General features: G+C 50.9%; 1 protein-coding gene across 1 annotated transcript; it reads right to left on the reverse strand.

Moving 5' to 3' along the window:
* Positions 1-22,304: 22,304 nt before the first annotated feature.
* LOC149350950 (uncharacterized) lies at positions 22,305-23,734 on the reverse strand. Its single transcript, XM_089580117.1, has one exon. The coding sequence runs from the start codon at positions 23,480-23,482 to the stop codon at positions 22,520-22,522; it is 963 nt and encodes a 320-aa protein (XP_089436243.1). The 5' UTR covers positions 23,483-23,734; the 3' UTR covers positions 22,305-22,519.
* Between the last annotated feature and the right edge of the window lie 243 nt (positions 23,735-23,977).

Genomic DNA, 23,977 nt, shown 5'->3' on the forward strand with positions numbered 1-23,977 from the left:
GCGTAGCATCACACCACCATCACAACGGGTCGGTTTAAGCTTTCGCGGTTTCGGATTGCTGTAAACTTGGATTTATGAGTAACATTGCTGTTACACGCAGCAGCAACTAGAACAGAGCCATGGAATGCTAGTTTAGTTTATGGAGATTTAACGTCCCGAAGCGACTCAGGCTATGAGGGACGCCGTAGTAAGGGGCTCCGGAAATGTCAACCACCTGGTGTTCTTTCACGGGCACTGATATCACACAGTACACGGGCCTCTATAGAATTTTGCCTCCATCGAAATTCGGCCGCCGCGGCCGGGATCGAACCCGCGTCTTTCGGGTCAGCAGCCGAGCGCCGTAACCACTGAGCCACCGCGGCGGCTTTCATGGAATGCTCTTTCAGAACTTGAAAAAGAGAACAGCTGTGAACAGGTGTTGTTTTCTACTCAATGTATACAGCCAGCACAGTGTCCGCCCATTGGTATGTATTTACCAGAACTTTGCCCGACGGCGGTCAGCCACGAATGTCCAAGATTCAACAACAGACAGCTTGGACTTGCGGAACATGGAGGTTGAGGTTGTTGTAAGCTACAGGTGGGGTTAGCCTTGCGATTATTCTGCCGGCAATCGCACCACCATAGCGACACCAATGCCTATGACTCCTTGTGGATGAGCCTTCGACATCCGCGACATTCATGGCGTTAGCTACTTCAGTTGGGGCCCACGCAGCAACAGCAAAGGCAAGTCGATATGCGTACCTATGAAGTAGCCGGGACAATAACAATGCTGACGGCATACGTGGCGTGCGTCCATCACTGAATCGTCCGCTCCTTCGTTCCTCTCCCGTCTTTCGCAAAACATTAAACAGGGTACCCTTGCAAGTCTAAGGTGGCGGTAAAAACGAGAAAAGCACTTGCTACAACTTCCCATTTTTAAGTCTTTACAGCGACGCATATCTCGAGGGGAAGTTTCGCTCCAGCAAGAGGAGAAGGATACGGTTATGAAGAGAGGAAATCTTCAGCATGTGCTATTCTCCAAGCGAACAACAACACCCAAACCGCAGAGAATTTAGAGGCAGTGCTATCTTTTAAACAAAGCACGCGGTAAGAGGGCGCACTCCCGTTAACAACCACGGGGCCGAATTTTATATGCCGCTGCTCCTCGGTGCGCCTAATGTGAGAAAATGTACGCGTTTGGCGCCATTTCACTCAGTACAGTTCGTGGCTGTCCTGTAAGCATTCTATGCCTTCACCGCCGGGAGGCAGGGGCCGGTCCGGTCTTAATCTTGAGTATGAGTGCTGTAGGACTCACAGCACAGCGAAACATGCCATAAAAAAGCGAAACTAACAACTAGTTAAAATGACGTTCTGAATACTGGTGATACTTGTAGAAGTTGTCATGTGCTTTTCCAAGAGTTTGCCGTTTTCAAATGATTACCATGCTCTGGAATCGACGCTGACGTACGTACCGTTGCCTTGGACTTCTATACTTTATTTTCTTTTTTCAGAAAGAATTCTATTCGCAACGCGTTCAGCATGAAATACATGCAAGCCCTTATCAACCCAAATGATTAGCCCATTGTGAATACGCAGATGCTGGTGGCCATGGCTCATCGCCGCTCCAGATCAAATGCAAGCCATCAAAAGTAGATGGGACAACTTGCTCTTTTTAAGCAGTCGGTATCAACGCGTAGTGGAGACGCACCCAAAGGGACGAGTACACCTGTCTCAATACACGTCTACGGTGCATGCTAGCTTTACATGCAGCCAAAGGTGATATTAGAAGCGAAAACTCGCTCTCTTTTGTTCTTATTTTCCCCCACAATCTCGAAAAACAGGTGCGCCGTATCTACAAAGGACAGTGCCGAGGTACAGTGCTCTGATCTAGTGTGCGAATTCTTCATGCCTCACTCGTAATAACACTATGTTGCCTGAAGCCGACGCCTTTCACGACGGCTGTCTGCAACCATAAAGAGCTGAGACAGTCAGTGTGGTTTGCTGTAGTAATCATCGGCCTTATCTCAATTCCTTCTGCCTTTGTTTTGAATTCCGTACTTATGGCATGTTCCCCGTTGCTCTCTCTCTCTTCTCTATGGCACTCCTTCCTGGCGACCAAAGACTACGGCGAATCCACGCCGAAAGAGTAGGCCGGTATAGCACTCGGCTGATAATGTGAGCGGCGAACTGCCAGGAGACCATCTCGAGGACACGTGGGCGTGGGGACCCTGGGGCCTGCGCGGCGAACGCCCAGCCGTCGGGGGCGCCGTCCGCAGTGGCCCTGGGCCCGCGCGGCGGAGTTCGCGCGCGGTCGGCGCCGTCGCCCCTCCGGGCCCGGGACACGCGGTCAGTCGCCGTGTTGTTGTTTCCCGGCCGCGCTTGGCGTGCGTCCCGCGGCGGCGCCCGCTTCCTCGAAGGCCCCGCCATCTTGAGAGTTGCACGGGGCTGGCCCTCCGCTACGTTCGCTGTCGCAGCAGCGGATGGCCCCCGCTGTTGGGCCTGACTCACGGGCCCGCTTTCGAGCTGCGCCTGCTTGTCCCCCTGGCGCCTTTGCGCGACGCTCTCTTCGAGCGGTAGCGAGCGCCACTGGAGCGAGTGGTAGGCGTCGTATATTCGATCACCAGGGGTTCCTTAGTGTGCACCGACATCGCGCAGCACTCGGGGCGTTTCTGCATTTCGCCTCCACAGAAATAAACGCGCGACGACTTTGGTGACATTTTCTCGAAGGCTGCGGCCGGATTCTTTGCTAGGATGTATATACGCACACCTGAATCACAAATTTCAATATAGGAAAACTATATTCAGGCATGATGACACCGTCCGAATCCACCTAGAAGAACACAATGGGAAGTGAAGCTGTTCGAAAACCTTTCTGCGATAACCGTGCACGAATAAGGTGACGGTGACACCAGAAGAGGGGTCAGGTGAGGGAGGAGGGTATACAGGGGACATGGAGTTAGGTGGGCTCTCGCGGTTGCGCTAGATGGCCGTTAGCCCTTGGGTTCCGGCGACCATGGTGGCCGAGCCCACCAGACGTAGTTGACCCTCCGGCTGTGAGCTGAGGAGCGCGGCCTCCCACCGCTCCGGAAGTTCGAGTCCCGCGTATGGTGGCGCGGGTTTGTTTGCGCAGGTTGGATAGGTGTGAGTAAAGTCCACTTTGGGGTGGCCGCATAGGCGGCGGCACTTTGGTGGCCCCTCGCTGGGGTGAATTAATGAGTTTAGGTAGTGCGTAGGAAGAGTTTCGGCTTGCAATTGACGCCAAGCGACCTCCTAGGCCTGATTTAGAGTATTATGAGGGGCAGAGTCGATGCACTATATTATAGGCGTCATTTCCGGTAGTGAAAAGTGATTTCGTGATAGGTGAACAAATTATTCCTTGACGCTGCGAAAAAGGGGGAGCCTCCCTCGGCCCGGTATGTTAGTAGCCTAAACTGGCCGTTGGAACTTGTCCGTGGGGCATAGCGACAGCTGTTATTGCCCATATTCGGCCTGTGGGAACAGCTCTGCCTTGGCAAGTCGCACCGTAGGACCGTGCGACGATCGGACATCGGCGTCAGGTGTGCTTCGTTCCGAGTAGCCAGCTGAAGGCGACAAAGACGAACGGAGGACCTTCATGAGCTTTGTCTCCACTGAAGCGCCCTCGCAGTTTTGAGGGGAGTAAAAAAAACTCAGCAGTATAGTAGCTACGACACGAACACTGATCGTTAGGTTACGTTTCCTCCAGGGGGGGGTCGTATAAGATGAGGTCCAATTCTTTTAAGGCTGCATTTTACTTCTACTGAAATAGGTGTTAATCACTGAGTTGGTTGCACTGAACGCACTTGTATGTTATAGTTATTGTAAATTAACCGGTCAATGAGAAACGATAGTTTTCCCGTGTACGTGTATGCACATAACTCCCATTAGGCGCAAAGCGGCCGGTGTGCATGAGCGCTGTTCGTAGTACAATAACGGTGCTCTGATTACCAGTCTCGTACACTACCCTGGGTTGCGCGATATAATGGATATTGAGGTATTTACATTCCGCTAAATAAACGCAGAAATCAGTTGCACCATGGATGGCTCATATAAATATATTCACTCTAAGAGACTACGCTGTCGTCACTCAGTCGAAAGTGATTCGAAACAGTGACTGCCAGTAGTCGTTATCTCCCTAAAGCAGCAGTCCGACATGAAGTGCACGTTTCGTTATCCAAAGTCAAAGGCACTGCACCACGGTGGTTTATGGTACCTAACACACTGCGTTTCAGGCGCTCAGCGAGCCGGCAGTCCGGTAGTACAGCTGCTCCGACCACCGCAGCGGGGCAACGAGCCGCAATCGTGGTGGGAGCAGCTCCTCGGAGCCCCAACCTGAGCCTCGGCGGCCGATTAAAGGGTCGCGATGCCTTTGGCCCTGCTGCGCTTCTGCGAAGCAGCGTATGACGCGCGCTCCGGGATGGTGGGTCGTGGGCCCGCGCTGGCTCGCGACCAAGGGCCCAGCCGAGGCCGGCTCGCCGCATCCAAGGGCGGACGGGCCGTTCAACCTGGCGCCGTTATAAGCTTGGCTCCGGCCTTGCCCGTGACCCTCCCAAATCGCGAGTGAGCGGCCCTTGATCGCCTCTGCGATCTGCGCAGTCGGATGCGTGCGCTGCTCGCAGCCCCCACTTCACCCGCCTTTTCTCAGAGGGTAGCAACGTTTTCAAATAGCGCTGGGATGAGCGGATGCCTCAATTTTTGACGTGTGGTTGCTCCAGCTGCGTTGTTTCTGTCAACATTTTTTACTCAACCACTGTTTTGTTGTCGTTTAGTTGTGCTTAGTCGTCTTAAAATATTGAGGTACACTGAGGGATAAACACACAGAAATTCGTCGGGCGTTTGAAGTTGTGGTAATGACAATTTCCGCGGCAGCTGCAATGGTGCGAATAGCCAACGCTGTTTAGCAACTCCGTGTCGGGATGTCTGTGTAGGGAGCTCTCCTGCCCACAGTAACCAGCCATCCGGGGAATGTGTCATGCGACTACAAACAGCAGCAGCTGTGGATGTCATGCTATTGCTGTCTAGCGTCTCAACTTGCCTTCGCTTCCCTCCAGTTTATAAGGGTATATATACCTCGCCTTTTGGATAATATGCAAAGCATTTCATCGACCCCTCTAACTTACCCGACTTCAAAATTACCCCTGATTCTCGGCTGTTTGTTTGTCATTCCAATAAGCAAGCACGATTAACAGTATTTCTACAGTATTTTTGTGTTGACTTTTTAGCACTTGACGCTCACGCGGTACCACATTTTCCCCCGGGTTCCTACCACCCAGTAATATACCTTTTTATTCTTCATTCAGTGCAACCAGCGAAGGAAGTATTTTGCGAGAGATGCAGGTCACAGGTTGCCATATATATCATTGCTGCAATATATACAAGCGAAGAAAGCACAACCGTCCTCAAACTTCTTTTGCCGTCAGAGTGAGTGCACAGGCAGTTCTAGTTCTCCTACTCTCCGTCGGAAGAAGAATGCCACTCCTCAGACAATGTATACGGAGTAAACAGCTACTGAAGAGGGCACCGCAGCTGGTTCCCTTTCCTGAGAGAGTACCAGTTCTAGTGCAAATAGCAGTTCAGTACTCACACATTTAAGAACACTTGTAAAATAATGGTGAAATATATATGTTCCCATAGTGCCCCACGAAGTCTCCTGGCGTCGCCCCCCCCCCCCCCCCCCCTGAAAAAAAAAGAAAGAAATGTGGGCTGTCGTATAATTTCCCGTGCCACAGCTTTTTTCCTCAGCGAACTCTCTTGCCTGAAAGAAAAGTGGCAAGAACGACGCAGCAGAAGACTCTCATTGTGGCTGTGATGATGTTAGCTTCGTTCGATGGAGGCACAGAGATCCGTATAAAATTAAGTGACCGAACAAAGCTCCACCCCAACCCTATACCCTTAAAAAGAAACATAAAAGCCGAGGAAAGAGCTCTCATCTGCAGCTGTTGACGGTCTGTGAAGCATATCTGCAGAAGTACACCATGCGCACCCTGGTGCGGTTGAATTGCGCAACAATCCACTGTGCGCGCGAGCGTTTCGTTCAGTGCATTCCCTAACTCCGGCAGCGGATGCTGTGAAGTGTGTCAAGTTAGGCTTGTGCCTGTAGCACTCAGTTATACACGTCCTCTCTAATTGGACTTGCACTTGTTTTTATCCGCAGCTATACTGCCCGTAATGATGTCTCTTTGGCGATTATTTATACATTTATGCGCCTCAGATTTTGTTTGACTGAGCCGTATTCAAATCAGAGGGGTGAAGCAACCACGTTCTCGCGGTGGCCTAACTTCCCGGACAAATGGCGTCCGGTGTTAACAGCAGCTACATCCCCTGTTACAGTGAGGCGTTGCCCTCTACACATGACTAACCGGGTAACAGGACATCTAGTTCTTCGGGTAAGGAAATTGCGTCTACTTGTTTTCGCGTTAAAAAAAGCGAACAGGGTGCAATATCCTATAGCGATGACAGCAGCGTGAGGCGTCATGCTGTACCAAACCCTCAAATAACAATTTTTTTTTCTTTTCAACATACTGCTGACAAGTTACTGACGAGCACAAGCAAATGCACGGCACTGAAAACCGCGTCTCAAATGCATCAGCTGCAGGGTTAAGTACAGCATTCACACGAATACAAGCAGCGCGCGCATTCGAGCCCATTGGAACGCGAATTTAAGGACACTATCCATTATTTCGTTTCCTTTCTCTTTTGTCGACGCTTTTTAAAGAGAAAAAAATTAGGGTATGCTTCAGCTCCGCCTTTAAGGGTATCACGCCACGGGTCCCGTCAGCGGCTCCTCTTGCTCACGCAGACCCGGACACTGTTTCCATATTATGCGAAAGAACACACGACATACATACAAAACCCCATTTTAACACTTCAACCACTTTAACCCTAGAGGCCTGCGTGGCCAATGATCACAGGTACAATTCCTGACTAATTACCCCAAATTTCTCTTCAGAGCAATTAATTTTCTTTACATATTTGCATGTCATAATGACGTTTGAATCATGCTGCGACCTTCTAATCGCCAGATTTCGAATGTTTTATGCACTTTTCATTCAACAACTCCACGTGTGACGTCACGACCCTCTCGACCAATCCGGCTTTCCTGCACACACCGGCTACGATGACTGCGCCGGCCTTTCACCTGCACGGAGCCCTCACGCAGTCGCGTTAAAATTTAGGTTCCGAATCTGAAAGCCCGCTTCCATACTGCCCTGTCTCCGGGGTGTATACAAGAAGTGCCATGCACATTCCGGAATGGCCCGGACCTTGGCAGGGCGGATCGCTGTCCCACTATCAGAAATTCGGGACGAGCGCTTATAGTTCCCTTGGCTGCCAACACGTGGCGCATGGCGTTGCACAAGTAGCGCGTTCACATCATCCGTGATGTAAGAAAGAAAGACAATGACGGAGTGACTGCAGAACAGAACGTCGTATAGGCCGCAAGGCTTAGCACCACCGGCCGGGCGCTGTACCAAATTCTTGGCAATGATTGCACCTATCCACTCGCAGACACGTCGCCATCTTGGACGTCCTTCTCAGCGAAGCGTGCATCTTTTCTGCCGACATGCTCCGCGCGCGCCCAGCCATCGGCATCGGTTCGTCCCAGCACACGCTGAAGGACTCACCTTCCAACAAGAACACCGGTCCTTTGATAGTTGTTTGCTTTCTTACCTGATAACGAGCAGCGAGAGCCTGCGCAAATTCCGAAGCCGCTCACAAGAGAGCGGATAGCATTTCGTGCTAAAAATGCTAAACGGTACTGAAAAACACTCCTAGATATGCGTTAATAACGCAAAAGGGAGCTCTCGAATGATAGACAAACTGCGATATGCCTAAGCGAAATGTTTTTATAATATACTATATCCACGCAGTTACTGCTCACCTCTGCCTTTCTTTTGCACACGGCGGGCGAGAAGGGAGCTCACGGGTCCATGCATATGGCGGTCGCTTTACACCGCGCCGCGGCAACGTGCACTGCGGCACAGGACAGCAGCGATACTGGCGTACTGATTGAACGCGTTCCTGCGCTGACCAAACGGAGCAAAAAACGTCACTGTATGCTGCCCTTATCATTGGGCGGTTGTCAGGTGAATTGTCACGGATAGCAGTGTTTGCCGACGAGGAACAAAGCAGCGAGGGCTGACGATGGCTGCGCAGACACGCATACGGGAACTTGTGCGTGCAGTGACAAACGGAGTTCCCTAAGCGCTGTCTTGGTCGGCGAGCCGCGCGAGCTGGCGAAACCACTGTTATCGCAAACTTGACGAAAAAAATACGGAGAACGCTCAAATTTACACGCAATTTACGCCTTTAAACGGCGACAATTCAGTACACCGTTCACAGTACGCTGATATTGTTTACACTCTGGTGCCGTGCATGTCTGTTCTTCTTTGCTGCGCGTATTGTTCTGCTGCGCATAGCTGCAACCGTGTAAGATCCGGGCCCTGCAGAGAGCGCAGATTCTCCTCAGAGGCTTTTAGTCTGAGTGCTCAAAATAATTAAAGTTTGAAATAAAGATGTCATTTACTAAAAAATAAGCAAGGTTTTCAACAAGAACATGCAGATGAAAACAATGACGCCTGCAGTGGTCCAAATTTGCGCACCGCATCGCTCCAGATTAGGAATGAATCAAAACTTGTGTATATATATATATATATATATATATATATATATATATATATATATATATATATATATATATATATATATATATATATATATTGCCGATGACCCGCTCCGATGCTGAGCACCAGATCGCGGGTTCGATTCAGTCCGCGACGGTAGCGTTTCGATTGATTCGAAACGCGGAAACGTTCATTTACCGAGATTTCGGTGCTCATTAAAGATACCCAGGTGGCCGAAATTAATCCGCTGTCTCTCACTGTACAGCGTGCCTGATCTCTTTGGCTCCGGCACATAATAATGCATTATTTATTGCTTTTTTTTTTTTTCAGAGCAGTACACCAACGAGTAATCCATCGAGACCATTTAACAGACAAGAAGTTACGCTAGTGTTAATTTCCTCTCTGTCAGTCTCTCTCTCTGAAGCAACTATTTCTTTACGAACGACATTCTGCCGGGTGTGCAATGCCGGGCAATTTCAAAGTATACACACTGCACGGGAACGCGGCTTGAGATGCGTCATGCGGCTCGAAGTTAATGCAGTGGACCAACAAGAAAAGTGTAAATAAAAAGGCGCAGAAGTTAGCCTGTCCTCGAAGAATCAAAATTAGCGTCTTATACTAAGAACAGATAGAAAGAAAGCCACTGTTGTTGCCTGGCGACGCCGCTCAAAAAGTGATCAGGAACACAAATCTCCATTTTGCACTTCTAGGCCTGGAGATCCAAGACAAAAAAACGTCCACGCACAGGGTGAACCTGAAGGTGTGGCAATACTAAGTAGAAATTTGCCGAAGGCCTAGCGAGCAGCCTGTGCGACACGTGACGGCCTCTGGTGTCCAGTGAGGGCGCGCCTCAGCTTTGTCGACGCTCTCCCCCACGCCTAAGTGTAAAATAAATAAATATATATCTATAAATTGAGCGACTCGAAAAACCAATCTGTATGCACCTCCATCATTACGGCAGACCGAGGCTTATTTACGAAGCCATAAGATTGAATTCAGGGACATCGGTAACGCTATCGATTGCGCTTCAATGGCGCAACAGCGTGCAATCAGTCAAGATTCTGGGCTCACCGCTTTCTGCAATGCTGTCGTCCTCGAAATCTAGCCACCAGGTTCTGGAGCGGTTTCAGCCTGACCATTCGGCTGCGAACACTTCCTTTGCGCAGAGTCCCCGTAAGAGGCGCTTCGCTCGGAGCCATGCCCTGGAGTGCGAGAGCGGTGAACCGACGTGTGCTGCTGCTCTCCCCTGCAGGCACTCCTATTCCCACATAAAGGGGCATTATGTGCTACCTGCGGATGGGGCCAGGCGAGTCAACCTAGCTCTTGCTGTCGCGAGATGATTAGGTCTCTCTCTTCAGCATTTACATGAGCACGGCAGGCAGGCAAATCTCAGCCCAATATAGACCGACTCGTCGAGTTCGTGTAAACGCCCAGTATGCTAAAACTGCCTCTGGACGTTCGTCGGGTTGAGTCGGCCTATCGGGCTCGTGTAAACGCTGGCGGGCCTGGTCGAGTCAGCACGACAGCAAGGACATGCACTGAGTACGCGTTCTATCGTCACAGCTGAAGCTAACGCCGGCCACAAAATGCATAGGGGAATATTACTTTTCTGTTATTATTATTACTCTCACTATGAACGGATATTCACTGAGAAACACTTTCATGTCCACGCTCATTCCGAACAAAGCAGAAGAAAAGACAATCACATGCCACATGGGGTTTCTGTACGCCGTGCCAAGACACAGGTGGTGCAGCGCTCTCTTCCCGTCATGGTTGGCAAGGCGGAGCTGAAAGTCATGGCATGAATACATGTAGACCTGCATGTATTGTAAAACTGGTCCCAAGGGCCTGTATGGATGAGTGGAAGGATATGTTAGGAGCGCCTCCTTTGAAACGGGGCGGGGGTAGGTGCCACTATGCTCGGCATTTTTTTTCTTCGTATTTCTCTAAACGATCCGGCAAACTTAAAGCTACGATCTAGAAATTCCCCTTTAAATATAAATTCCATCAACTTCTATGCTGCCATAATTTTTAATCTCGAACTTGTATCTCTAGTGTCACTGCCCTGCGCGCTTTTAAGCTACCAATCTCCCAAACGCTTTTTACCAACGTCTCTGGCAGATACTTGACCATTACCTTCGTTATCGGAGATAGTGGCAGTGCTTGCGTCGACATATCGATGGACACTACCACAATGTAGCAAAATATGCTTAATTGTTTCGAGATTTACCGCACAATGAACATGTGTCATTATCACGGTTAAATTCATTCGCGTAGCTTCGCTTTCTAAGCATACCTCGGCACCAATAGAGGTGGCTCAATCACACTCACACTCACGGCCACTCGCACTCACATCCACTCATTCACACTCACAACCACTCACTCACTTTGCACTCATGACCACTCGCACTCACGACCACTCGCACTCACGACCACTCACTCGCACTCCCACTCATGTCCACTCACACTCACAACCTCTCAATCACACTCGCACACATGTCCACTCACACTCACAACCACTCATGACCACTCACACTCACTCGCACTCATGTCCACTCACACTCACAACCACTCACTCACACTTGCACTCATGTCCACTCACACTCACAACCACTCACTCGCACTTGCACTCATGTCCACTCACACTCACAACCACTTACTCACACTCATGACCACTCGCACTCACAACCACTTACTCACACTTATGTAGTACACTCTCACACACAACCACTTACTCACACTTATGTCCACTCTCACACACAACCACTCACTCACACTCATGTCTACTCACACTCATGACCGCTCACTCTCATTCACGTTCACTCACTCTTTCCTTCTTTGCTAACAACGGAGGGGATGAGAGATTTATTGCCGCGGCCGACGGCCCTCAAGGCTCCCTTAGCATAGCCTGAGTCGCAAAGATGTGGTGGTGAGCTGCCCAGGCTTTGTCGGGCTATTGGCCAACAGTATCGATGCTTGAAGGACGTGGTCACTCATCACGCATATTCCATGCACCGAATGCTACGCACGTGTGCTCCCGGGCTTGCTGCTGAGACGATGAGTGCCTGTTCAGCGTCAGCTAAGATGCTTACACAAGTTTTTGAGCGGTGTCCATAGGCGTGTTCCCTTGTTCACCTAACCTTGTTCACCACGTGAGTACCGGCAGAGGAAGACAGTCACTGCGTCGCTGAAGCATCAATGTAATATCGCGCTTCCAGAGTAATTTCCATTCTCTCTAGACCCCAGAAAATGTGACAGACTTGTTTTTTGTTGCTGTCACTGCAAAAAAGAACCTAGAAAGCTTGCCTCAAAATGACCCGGAAAGTAAAGAGTTCTTTGAACTCAACATGATGGGTCTTCGGCTACTAAAAAACCTGATTGGCCATAGCACTGCACTGTAAACAATGACGGAACAGGTCTGACAGAGTAAATGTATGGCGCAGACTTGGCGATTAGGGTGCTTAGACGATTGGGGCGGGGGGGGGGGGGGGGGGGGGCGCTTCCTTCCTTGACAATGACGTTCCGTGGCTCTGCATGAACACATTGGAGTCAAGTGGCGACTATGAATACTTTTTGCTTCATGGAAAATCGAGCGTGTTTTTCAAATGATCGAGTGATTTCCTCACGGAAAGGAAAATGGCTGGAATGGACCGCAAGTACAGGATTTCTTCGCGTAATAAAAAATGCACAAGTAATACTCTTGTTTGGGCGAGTTGGTTCATCTTTGAACGGGTACGTACTTGCGCGAAGACGGGACACAACTAAGGTGTGTGTTCCTTTGTTGTGTCCCGTATTCTTCGCGCAAGTACGTACTCGTTTAAACAATGCTCAGCACCGTGAGCATCACTACCACCATCGGCACGAAACAATCATTTCTGGCGCAAATTAAAACATAAAATATTACCATTTTGTATATTTCCTTGGGCGTCAAAGGCATCACATGTCTGATGCTATGCATAAAAAAAATAAAAACGACATGCTTGATTTGCGATGCTGGGCGCCTTCAGGTGCACGATAGAAACAAGACCCTTCTGATGTTACCGAAAAGCACACTTGGTTTTCGCGTCGTTTTCGGGCCAGAGCCGAGCTTGTGCAGTTCTATAGCTGGGCCAAGTAGGTCAGGTTTTCGCGTGGGTCCGGCCCAATCAACAAATTACGGCCAGAGCAGAGCTCTGCGATGCGCACACCTGGGCACAGAAAAAAACGTAAGAGTCCACTACAGCACTGGAGATCCCATCATACGGCAGTTATTGCCAAGAAGCGGACAGTCGTTGTTTCAGCAGTAAGCATTGTGACTCTTGTGTGTATGAGATCGAGCCGTGTGGGGAGCGTGACAATATTTTCCTGTGTACTTGTCTATATTTTCAGGACTGGCAATGTGCAATTTGTTAAAGGATCTCACAAAACTCGTAGCAGCTCATTACATCCGCGAAGGGTCTGCGCCCGTGCCAACAGTTAACTACAAATGCAACGAAAGATTGCCGTTCCCGTGCCAGCGGAATCCGCTGCTTCAGTTGTCCAAAGATACCGGCATGATGCCTTATGCTGCCTCGAGCGTCCTCAGTAGTGAAAATTTGCTTCCCTCAGCTGTCAACAATATGAAAATAGCTAAGCGGGTATCGTCGTCGCGAAACATACGTGACCGCCTTCGCTGTCGCGTCCACTCACCACTCACATCCACTCACGTCCACTCACAACCACTCACTGCCACTCACAACCACTCATTGCCACTCATGTCCACTCACATCTACAATCATGTCCACTCGCCACTCACCTCTACTCACGCTCACATCCACTCAATCACACTCATCTCCATTTACACTCACATCCACTCACTCACACTCATAGCCACCCATGCTGACATCCACTCCCTCGCACTCACACTCATGACCACCGAAACTCATATCCACTCACTCGCACTCACGCTCACGTCCACTCACACTCACAACCACTCACACTCACAACCACTCACTCGCACTCACACTCGTGGCCACCCACCCTCATATCCACTCACTCGCCCTCACGACCACTCACTCACAATCACACTCACGGACGTGAGTGTGAGTGAGGCAATATGAGTGCACTCATGAGTGAGTGTGCCAACCTATGTTTCTAAGACACCTTGATCTTGCATCAAACAACAGGGCGCTGCTTCTTGAGTCATCGTAGAACGATTCCTTCGTGATATGCCTTTTTCCATTTTCTATAGAGGCCCAGAGTCCGCTTCTTTTTTTAAAATAATTAATCCGGTTCCCACCCTCTGCCTTTCTGACCCGGTGTTTAAAGCTCTTTATTTACTAATTCTGGTTTTCCGCCTACTTACTGGTTACTTTTCTAGTCCCTTTCCGCACTGTGATTCAGCAATATTCCAGCAAAAGTACTTAAATATATTACCTTCCAGTCCGTTTTCGTCCAGTTTCCTTACACGTTATTCATACAATATTTTACTCTGTGCTTCCCGCGCTTCAAACGATGTCCAGCCCATGTCTCCTTGTACTGCCTCGTTAGTGGTTCTGCCACGAGTATCTGATGCTAACCCCTCTGATCTAATTCTAGCTCCGACTAAACTACTGCCCTTAGACACAAAGTTGCAGTCCCAACAGTAAGTCCTGGCGCCATTATTATTTTCCAAATACCTATCAGTACTTCATACCTGTTCTGCCCCCACAGTGATCTATGCTTCATTATCGCAGTATATCTTCGCCATTTGGCCCAAGTAGTCTGTTCGGGATCTTCCATGTGTATCTGGCCTTGGTTTGCTCACGCCCCTACAGGTTTCTGTACTGCCACCTTGAGTGTTTGATGGCCTTGCAGTGCCCTGATCAGTGGTCCGTTGAATATCACCAAACCTACATTATTCGCTCCAGAAGTAAAACATAGAGCATCTACTTCATATCCACAAATATTTACGTTATTCCAGTAGCGCGCCCCTCTAGTGGCCGCCAGTCGACAGTGCAGATTTGTCTTGCGGAAAAGGGATGCAAGGGCGCGTAGCGTTTGACTTTCTTTTCTACTCCTGTTAAAGCCCATTTTGGGGCTGGCAGTATTGATAAATGAAATGAATACCAGCTTGTATGAGGGTCCGCTTTAGTCTGCGAAAATAGGCTATTGCTGAGAGCTTTCTTGGTCAATTTGCTCAATGTTGGCACGAAAGGCTGCAAGTTCTGCACCCTTCGAAGAAGCCTGGCGGGATGTTTTTACCTTAACAACAGTACATCTTACAGGCATGACCAGAACGCCCGAAGAACAGGCGGAGTCCTCCGAGACGAGTGTGTAGACGTGCCGCCAGTGTTCGTGGATATCATATAGAGATTATATAGTCAGATACAACTCAAGTACGAAGCGACAGAAGGTCGTAGCCCCTCCAGCCCGTGGCGTCGACCAACTGCCATGACGTCACGGCTAATCCGTGGTAAATCACCTTGCACCTGCTAGCCTGACGTCACAGCGGGCTGGCCAGCCCTGCCAGCCTACTGTGACGTCAGGCTAGCAGGTGCAAAGGGATTAACCCCGACGACATGGAAAAAGGCCAACGCCATTGGCTATAGGGCCTCCACTAGGAGGCATCTGCCGCTTCGCTCGTAAGTTGTGGCCTGTTTTAACGTTGACAACGACAGACCTGCTTTCTTGACGTACGGCTGCTGATCCCAAGGTTGCGGGTTCGATCCCTGCAGCGGCGGCCGTATTTCGATGGAGGCGCAATACAAAAACGCCCATGTGCTGTACAGTGTCAGCGCCCGTTAAAGAAACCCCGGTGGTCTAAATTAATACGGAGCCCTCCACCATGGCCTCCCTCATAGCCCATTCATCGCATCAAGACGTTAAATCCTATAATTTATGACTTTAAACCTGTTTTCTTTTTCGTAGCGGGTACAGAAACGAGAACGAAAGGTAGGCGCAGGCTTCAGAAGGGAGAGGACGGTCTTGAGGAGGGTGTAAACCGTGATGGCAGAAAGGCATGATCTGGTAACAAGAAGACTGGCAAGATGGTGACATGAGGTCCGACTGAGGGGTCAAATACATGTTTTCAGGGGTGTCAAGCGCTATGTATCTAGTAATAGGATGTTCCCGGAAGATGATAACGGTGGCCGCCGCAGAAGCGCATTCCGGCATACCTATGCATTAACACGTTTTGGCGGGCTAGTTGGTTAAGCATCTTGAATAAACAGCGCGAACGAAGACGAGCACAAAAGACAAGAAAACGGACGACACAGCGCTGACTAACAACTGAGTTATTAGTCAGCGCTGTGTCGTCCGCAAAAAATTCATGGGGCACTTTGATTGTCTGAAGTGCGTAGAGGCTAAAGCGTTTTCGGCGCCACTTTGACTGCCTCTGTGGCACTGGTGACGTCACCATTTGATGACGTCACACATAATTCATAAGTAATTACTAAGTAATGACAAATGACTAATTACTTATTAATTACTAAATACTAATAAACTGCTAATTAATGTCGCTTAAGCTTCGCTTTTAGGAGTGGAACGTGACAGCGTGTTGTAGCGCTGCCAAGGAGTCCACGGAACGTCACCACCCGTTCGGCGCGATGCCTTGCCCTTTGAACGCAACGCTTTTTGAGGAAAGGAACCGCACCGTACAGGAAGGGAGGAAGTGGGAGTGAAAGGAGAAAGAGGGGCCGTAATGAAGAAAATGAAAATTGTATTTGAGGAAAGGAAATTACGCAGTAACTGTCCCGCATATCTCGGTGGGCACCCGTTATCCGTTTGATGACGTCAGCTGCGCTCGTCGAAGAGTCACCCCATGCACTGGATGAAACGCCGGACGGACGGGAGAATCAGCCATTAAAGGCTTTCGCCTCAAAAGGGGGCCGCCACCACAAACAGGGCAATGTAGAAAATTGTGGCAGTGTGAACGGAGAGCTGCACTTCCCGAGCAAGCAATGTGATGCAAGACGTGGTACGTACTTAGACGAACCAATGATTTCACTGTGCTTCCAGGTGAACCTGCCCAATGCTTGCGGCAGCTCGATATGCTTGAGGCAAGCATCAGCTGGTGCAAGGTGAGCCGGGAGCCCCGAGAAGCGGCTGAGTCGGTTCGAGAGGAGCGAGCTGAAGACAGCATCCACGCCTTGGGGGAGGCTGCGCCGCGGGACCGGCTGGCCGGGCTTGTTTGTATTTTTCGGCCAGCACATTGCGAGCACTTGCCGAAACACGATACGCGAGCTGCGGCGATCGCACGCAGGGAAGGGAACGGTTTAGTTTACAGCTGAGTCCTTGGACGACTTTTGGGCCATCCCCTCCCCGGCGGCACTCCGCCTTCTCTTTGCTTTCTCGGCTGCGCGTGGGAGTTTTCCTCGGCGGTCCCACGAGCGCACTTGTAAGGCTAGCTGCGCCACTTGGCTGCCGAGAGCATTGTGCACCGCTTGAGTTGGGAATCTGTCCTAGAGCATCTTCTCTGTATATGCCATCGCGGCATCAAGGGACGGAAGGGAAAGATACTACTATAGGAACGCCCTGGAATTAGTGCGAGATGACACGAGACGAAAAGTGTGGTCCTCGGATTCACTCACGAAAATAAGATGACTTGTACTCCGGACACATGAGCAGAACGCGAGCTCGTGCCAACCCCCTTTTCACTTTCTAGCATCGAGTGCTTGCGTGTGCTGCGGGGCTTTCCCAAGGGAAACCATAACTCTAGCCTCTCCTCACCCCTGGCTCCAGAATTCGCCTATAGGTCCGCTGTATTTGTCGTACTTACGTGCCATTTGCTGTGGGGTGCTGAACGCACCAGAGAGAGAGAGAGAGGCGCGCCCTAGTATATATTAGAAAAAAATCGCGTACTAACAAGCTTCCAGCACGGGTTCAGAAAAGGATTCTCGACGGTAACACAGCTAATTACAGTAATAGATTCATTTGCTTCCTGTATAGATAATAAAGGCCAAATCGATGCAATATTTCTGGATTTTAGCAAGGCATTTGATAAAGTTCCTCATGATAAACTAATTTTTAAAATGAAAGAAATTGGCATTCCTGATATTTTAGTGACATGGATTACTGCATACTTAAAAGACCGCAAACAGTTTGTTGAAGTGGGTGGACGACGTTCGGGCTCTCTTCCAGTTTCATCCGGTGTTCCCCAAGGAAGTGTTTTGGGCCCTCTGCTTTTTCTTTTGTATGTGAATGATATTGTTCAAGTTGTTAACCCACCAGTGCATATTCGATTGTTCGCTGACGATTGCGTTCTATACCGAGAAGTTACAAATAAGGAAGATCAATGTGACCTGGACAGAGCTTTGAACAATGTTTTCGAATGGTGCGACCGATGGGGCATGATTCTGAATGCTGATAAATGTGTTTATATGCCGATAACCCGAAAAACCGTACGTCATAGCCACACATATAAATTAGGCTCTCTCCCTCTTAAACAAGTATCCAACTACAAATACCTAGGAGTAACCATAAGTAGCAACCTATCGTGGAACTTGCACATAAACAATATCTGCTCAGCTGCATTTCGAAAACTGTGTTGCTTAAGGCATAAACTAAAAAATGCTCCTTCTAACATTAAGCTACTTTGTTATTCTTCAATAATTAGGCCTAAACTGGAATATGCATGCATAGTGTGGGACCCGTACACTAAATTTAACGTAAAAAATCTGGAAAGAATACAGAGAAGAGCCGTCAGGTTTATTTTTAATAAATATGCAAGGACTGACTCCCCAACCACTTTAATGGAGATTAATAAAATTGAACTACTTGAACATCGGAGAAGAAAGCTTAGGTTAGAATTTATTTCTCTCTTATTACATAACAAACTTGGTTTGGATCCCTCATCATACTTAACGCCGGCACCAACCAGACAAACTCGTCAACACCATCCCACTTCTCTAACCCCTATATTCGCTAGAACAGACACAAGTTTTCGTTCTTTCCACGCACAATAACAGATTGGAATCAGATAGTTAAATCATTGTCTCATGAGTTTTAACCAATTATTGCTCTATTGTGTTGTTCTTTTTTTTTTTTGAACTGTTGCGTTTTTTGCCGTTTGATTGACTTGTTCGCCCACCCTGCTTGGACTCAGTGTCCGCAGTATTTTGTAAATAAATAAATAAATAAATAAATAAATATTACGACCCAGAGCTGCCTGCCAGCTCACCTTATAGCCCGTTGTGGATCCCTCACGCACGACGCCAGAGACTAACTCTTCTTCGACCTCGAAGGCTGTGGAGGGGTTCAAGCGGACAGATGAGTCCAAGTCAGCAGTTGCAGCTTCAGGCGCAAAAGCCGCCGACGGACAAGATGGTCCCAGTGGCGCTGCGTTTCTTTTTTTTTTTTTTTTCAGAGCAACACAGGGCCAATTGAATGCCTGAGTATGTCTGCCCTGGCGAAACGGCCGAGGTGATATGAGCTGGACGCTGTGACGTTAGTATGTGGCCAGCCACACCCTCGGCAGTGCAGCAGGGGAGAACTTTGAGGCTTATGGTCTCCATTTTCTAATACTCTGAGCCAGTACCAAGTGCCAAAAAAGAGCCTCGACGACCACGAACGTGCTGAAAAGCCTTTTTAGTCATCTGCCCGTCATATTTCAGCCGCATAATCCCTCAGTAGTGCCTGATACACAGAGATGTATGCCCCCCCCCCCCCCCCCCCCCCCCACCTCTTACCATGGACAGATTATGGCAACAACTCTTTGTCCTTACCATAATCAAACGCTGCCACTGCACCTTATCTCCTCTCCCTCTAGCATATCCTTACCTAACAGTGCGCCTGCTCAATTGCACAGATGGTGTATCTAACAACACGACACACATGAAACGGCATTAGCGGGTCCTAAGCTATTCGCACAATGCAGCCGCCAGCTCGACACCTTCCCGCGCACCGTAAAGTGAGATAAGCGGGCCAGAGTGTGGCCTTGGCGTGCTCCTTCCATGGCTTTCTGTTCCGCCTGACTGATCCTCCAATCGTTCTGGGGCGCTCTTGTCCACATCATGATGGTCAAGGCTGCACTTGTGACGTTGGCCTATATGTTGACCGCAGCGCAGTAATGTTGCTAACTGTATTTATGCCAGCAATAAAATTCTTCAAGTTCCACTCCAGCCCCGTTCAGCATAAAAAGCAGGGTGCAGCCAGGATGGTTGCTCAGGGGTCAGAAATCTCCGAATTACTGCTGACTCCATATTATCCCTGCAACTCTTCTTTAAACGCCCGCGCTGTTGCTTGCAGGCATTACGATAAGGCGAACAGCATAGCCACTATTCCATTTCTCTGTTTTTCCTTGACGTGTTACTGTGTTAAAAAAGGACAATAATAATTACTGGAAAACTCCACATCTGCTTTCAATTTTTGTTTTGATTTTTTTTTCTGCAGCCCAAACGAGCATTTTTCAGATAGCTTGCGTCCAGAGTAACCTTTTGTCCAGATTACTGCAAGGGGCATTCGTAGAGAACGACAAAGTTTCGTACTGGTGTGCACCGTGACATTTGCTTAATTGCAAACTTTCGTTTTCATGTTGTGTTTACTTTGTGTATCGTAATCTATCTGCACTACTTTTATTATTATGCTTGTGATCTCCCATCCGCCGAATGCGCGGAGTCTCGTATGCCTTCTTCTATGTGGGGACTGTAGCTGAAAGAAAGAAGGTGAGTTGGCTGCTGATTGACATCGATATCAAAAGAAGTTGAGCAGCTAGAATGAAGTATTATAAGTCACCGCAATAGTGAAGAAGAAGCGGCTTGATCAAATTTTTGCCTGTTCCGTTACTAAAGGATTTGGCGTTAGCAGAACGCAATTTTTAAACCGAATTACAGCCCTACAATACAGACGGGCGTTGAAAAAGCAAAGAAGGAAAAACCGCAAGGAAGACTACACTGTCGCCGCTTGTACAACAGCCCGAATCTAAAACGTTAATTCTTTCACAAGGCGAAACACGCACACAGAGGGACATACAGAAAGAGAGAAAAAAAAAACGCGATGGAAGAGCAAAAGTGAGTGCACATGTGATAGAACAGGTGCAGCGCCATGTGTCGCTCTTTTTTCTCTCTCTCAATTTCGCCCCGTGAGCTTTCTCCTTGCCACAACGCAATTCGCAGGAAAGAGCTACTCCCTGAGCAGTGTACGTCTGTCATAATGAAGGCCAGCGTATCGCCTAGCGCTACAGCTGCACGGACTGTCACCCTCCGCACAAAACGACGAGCACAGCTTTACGCATGCAGGAAGAGGTAGCGGTGTATGCAAAACTGGCTGCAAGAAATGTGCTGTTCACTCGGCAGGTACAAAATCGCGGCGTGTCAGCGGTGGGATAGCCGCAAAGTTCATATCTGCCAAACTTGTTACCAATGTGCCTCCCACCTGACGCGACTGCTGCGCCCGTGAAAGCCATGCTCCGGAGTACTACGTGGGGGGGTGTCGGCGACAGTGCGCGCCAGTGACGCCGGCCCGTGGGCAGCCGCGAAAGAGCGTGCGCGGATCGATGGGAGGGATGGCGAAGAGCGCAGCACGGCGCGCCTGACTAAGTTGCGGCCGCAATATTTCCAAGCTCTGAAACAGTGTATCCTAAGGATTGCACAAGGCTAGAGCGAAAGACACAGCTGCACGGTTGCCCCGGGCAGCGCGCGGGACGCCGTCGCCCGGACAACGCGCGCGCTCCGTCCGGCGCGCTTCCGACGACAGTGCGGCCGCCTTGCGTCACGCGCGCTGACCCCGCGCACGATAAGGGCTGGCCTTCACATTGGACACCCGGCGGGGCCCGCTGGTGCGATCGGATATCGCCCAACGCCTCCTCCGGAGAACCGCCGCGCACTTACCTGGCCCCTCAGTGTCCGCGGACAGAGCGGCACAAAGGGGAACCTCGGCGGCGACTCTGCCAAACCCCGAACAGAAAGTAGCAGCGAGAGAAAAAGCCCAGTAGCCACCAAGTGTCTCGGGAACCTTTCATGTACGCAGTTAACCAACACCCGTGCAGTCTGCTATATCTGGTCTAGGGAGCTCCTGTTATATCAAAACTTGGGTCTGTAATAGTTGGTTGTGCATATCGAAAATCCAGAACACAGTGCAAAGGACGAGACACAGGAGAAACCCTCAAGGCGTACAGGCGCGGTATGCATTAAGAGTTTCTTCCATGCATCGTCTTTTCCTCTGTGTTTTTGGATTTTCGGTACCCCTGATATACCCCATTAATACCTGTGCAAACATCTTAGCATATCTGGTAGTCATCAGGTGTGCCGGGAAACCTCAGTATACCCCATTAATCAATACCCTTAGAAACAGCCTGACATATTTGGTAGCCACCAAGTGTCCTGGAAACCCTTGGTATACCCCATTAATGACCGTGCATATAGCCTGGTAAATCTGGTATATATATAATTAATGCTCGTACAAAGAGAGTGGCATATCTCAAGTGAGAACTAAAGCAAACGAACTGCAACAAGAAAGAAACGTCCAGTGCTGCTGCCTCTGATAGGACATTTGGCTCATCACCAAACCCCTTGTCAGGTGGTTGCAACGTAGAGCGGCAGCAATTAGAGCACTTGGTTGAAGGCATTAGTGACACTGGCCGAAATGGTGGCTACAGCTATATAGGCTCTACAACATCCCCTGCTGCGAAGCCCCCGTGCCTGCTGGCGGGGGGCGCGCACCCGTCGTGTCTGGACACGGCGCCGCCGCTCGTGTGCCCTGAGGCCGGGGCTCCGAGCGGCGGGCGAGAGACACACACACCGGGGCGAGCGCTTCGATGAACGGAAAATGGACTTTAATATTGATATCGTTTTTCTTAAAAAAATAAACGGTGCAACAGTACTCAACGCAAGACGGGGGAAGGGCGGCAGTCTGAATGAGGGGGGTGGGTACGCACTGGGGGTCCGCCGCGAGCCGGCGCCGGCGAGTCCAGGCCCGGGGGCCCCTTTGTACAGCTGACTAGACACGGGGCGGCCCGCGGGCGCCGCCTAGTAGCCCTGGAGCGAGCGCGCGATCTCGGAGTCGACGTTCTCCGGCGGCACGCCCACGTTGGTGAGCAGCGACTTGAGCACGGCCAACTCCTTGGTGAGCAGCTCGACCTTCTTGCGGAGCGAGTCGTTCTCGCGGTTCAGCTCGGACACCTTGCGCTCGGTGTCGCGCGAGCGCTGCTTGGCCTTCTCGCGGGACTTGCGCACGGCGATGTTGTTTCGCTCGCGGCGACGGCGGTACTCGTCGGAGCCCTTGTCGAGCAGCTTCTTGCCACCGGTGGAGGAGCGGTGCGGCTGCGGCTTGGCCGGCGGTGCGGCGCCCAGTGGCCGGAGCCCGTTGTGGTGCGCGGGGGGCCCTCCGCCGAGCCTGTGCAGCTGGGCGCCCTGTGGCGGCGGGGGCGGTGGCGCCAGGCCCAGGGGCCCCTGGGGCGGTGCCAGGGCATGCGGCTGGCCCGATGAGAACACAGCCACGGGCCTGAGCGTGGGCGCGGCCGCGGGGGCCCCGCCGTGCAGGCCCGGGAAGGCGAGCAGGCCGCGGCCGTAGGGCTGCTCGCGGCAGCTCGAGTACTCGGCCTGATCCAGCGGTTCTTGCTTGATGCCGAGCCCCGCCTCAGCGCCGTATCGGTGCTCGTTCAGGGACCCACCCTGGTGGGGCATGGAAAAGGCCTGGCCACCGTAGCGTTTCTGCTGCTCGGTCAGCAGGTCCGTGAACAGGGTCTCCTCGAGGCTGCTCGACGAGTGCGCCGAAGAGGACGAGTCGGCGATAAAGCCCTGCAGGTCGAACGACAACTCGGGTGTGTTCAGCTCGGCCAGGTCCGGCACGCAGCCGTCCGAGCCCAAGTCGAAGGCGCCCAGCTGCGGCCGCGCGCCCAGCGCAGCGTTCAGCACCAGCGGCGGCTGCTGTCGAGACGGGTGCTTCAGGTCCTCGCTGCTCGCCGACTCATACAGATGGGGCGAGTCCATGCCGGACGACGCGTAACATGGCGAAAGTTGCACGCAGTGCTCAAAGTCAAAGCTTTTCCGCAGCGGAGAAGCCGTCGTGACCCGGGGGGCGCTGGCCAGTGACCACTCCACACACTGCCCTCGCCGGGCGCGCACCCCGACGATGCGCTCGGTCCTCGAATTTGCCGCGCGCACAAGTCCGCACTCTCACAGATCACTCAGGGTCGGCTAGTTCTCGCGACCCAGCCGTATGCAACGGTTCGCCCTGCGCCGGCCACGCGCCGCATTTATAGTGCGCCGCACTCTTTCGCCGCGCGCACGGCCGCCGGCGTTCGCCGCCGCGGTGTCGTCACTTTGGGGCGCGTTCATTGGCTCGCCGCGGGAGCTCCGCTGACGCGAGCGTGACGCGCCTCGGGGCGGGGCCGCCTCTCCCGGCGGCGAGGAGGTCTCCGCTCGTGGCTCGCCTTTTTCCAACTTTCCCTAACATTCCGGAGCACGTGCTGGCGCCGAAGGCCA

Source organism: Amblyomma mixtum, chromosome 3 (assembly GCF_055824585.1).
Source record: "Amblyomma mixtum isolate Tamu chromosome 3, ASM5582458v1, whole genome shotgun sequence".
In the NCBI taxonomy this organism is placed as follows: domain Eukaryota; kingdom Metazoa; phylum Arthropoda; class Arachnida; order Ixodida; family Ixodidae; genus Amblyomma; species Amblyomma mixtum.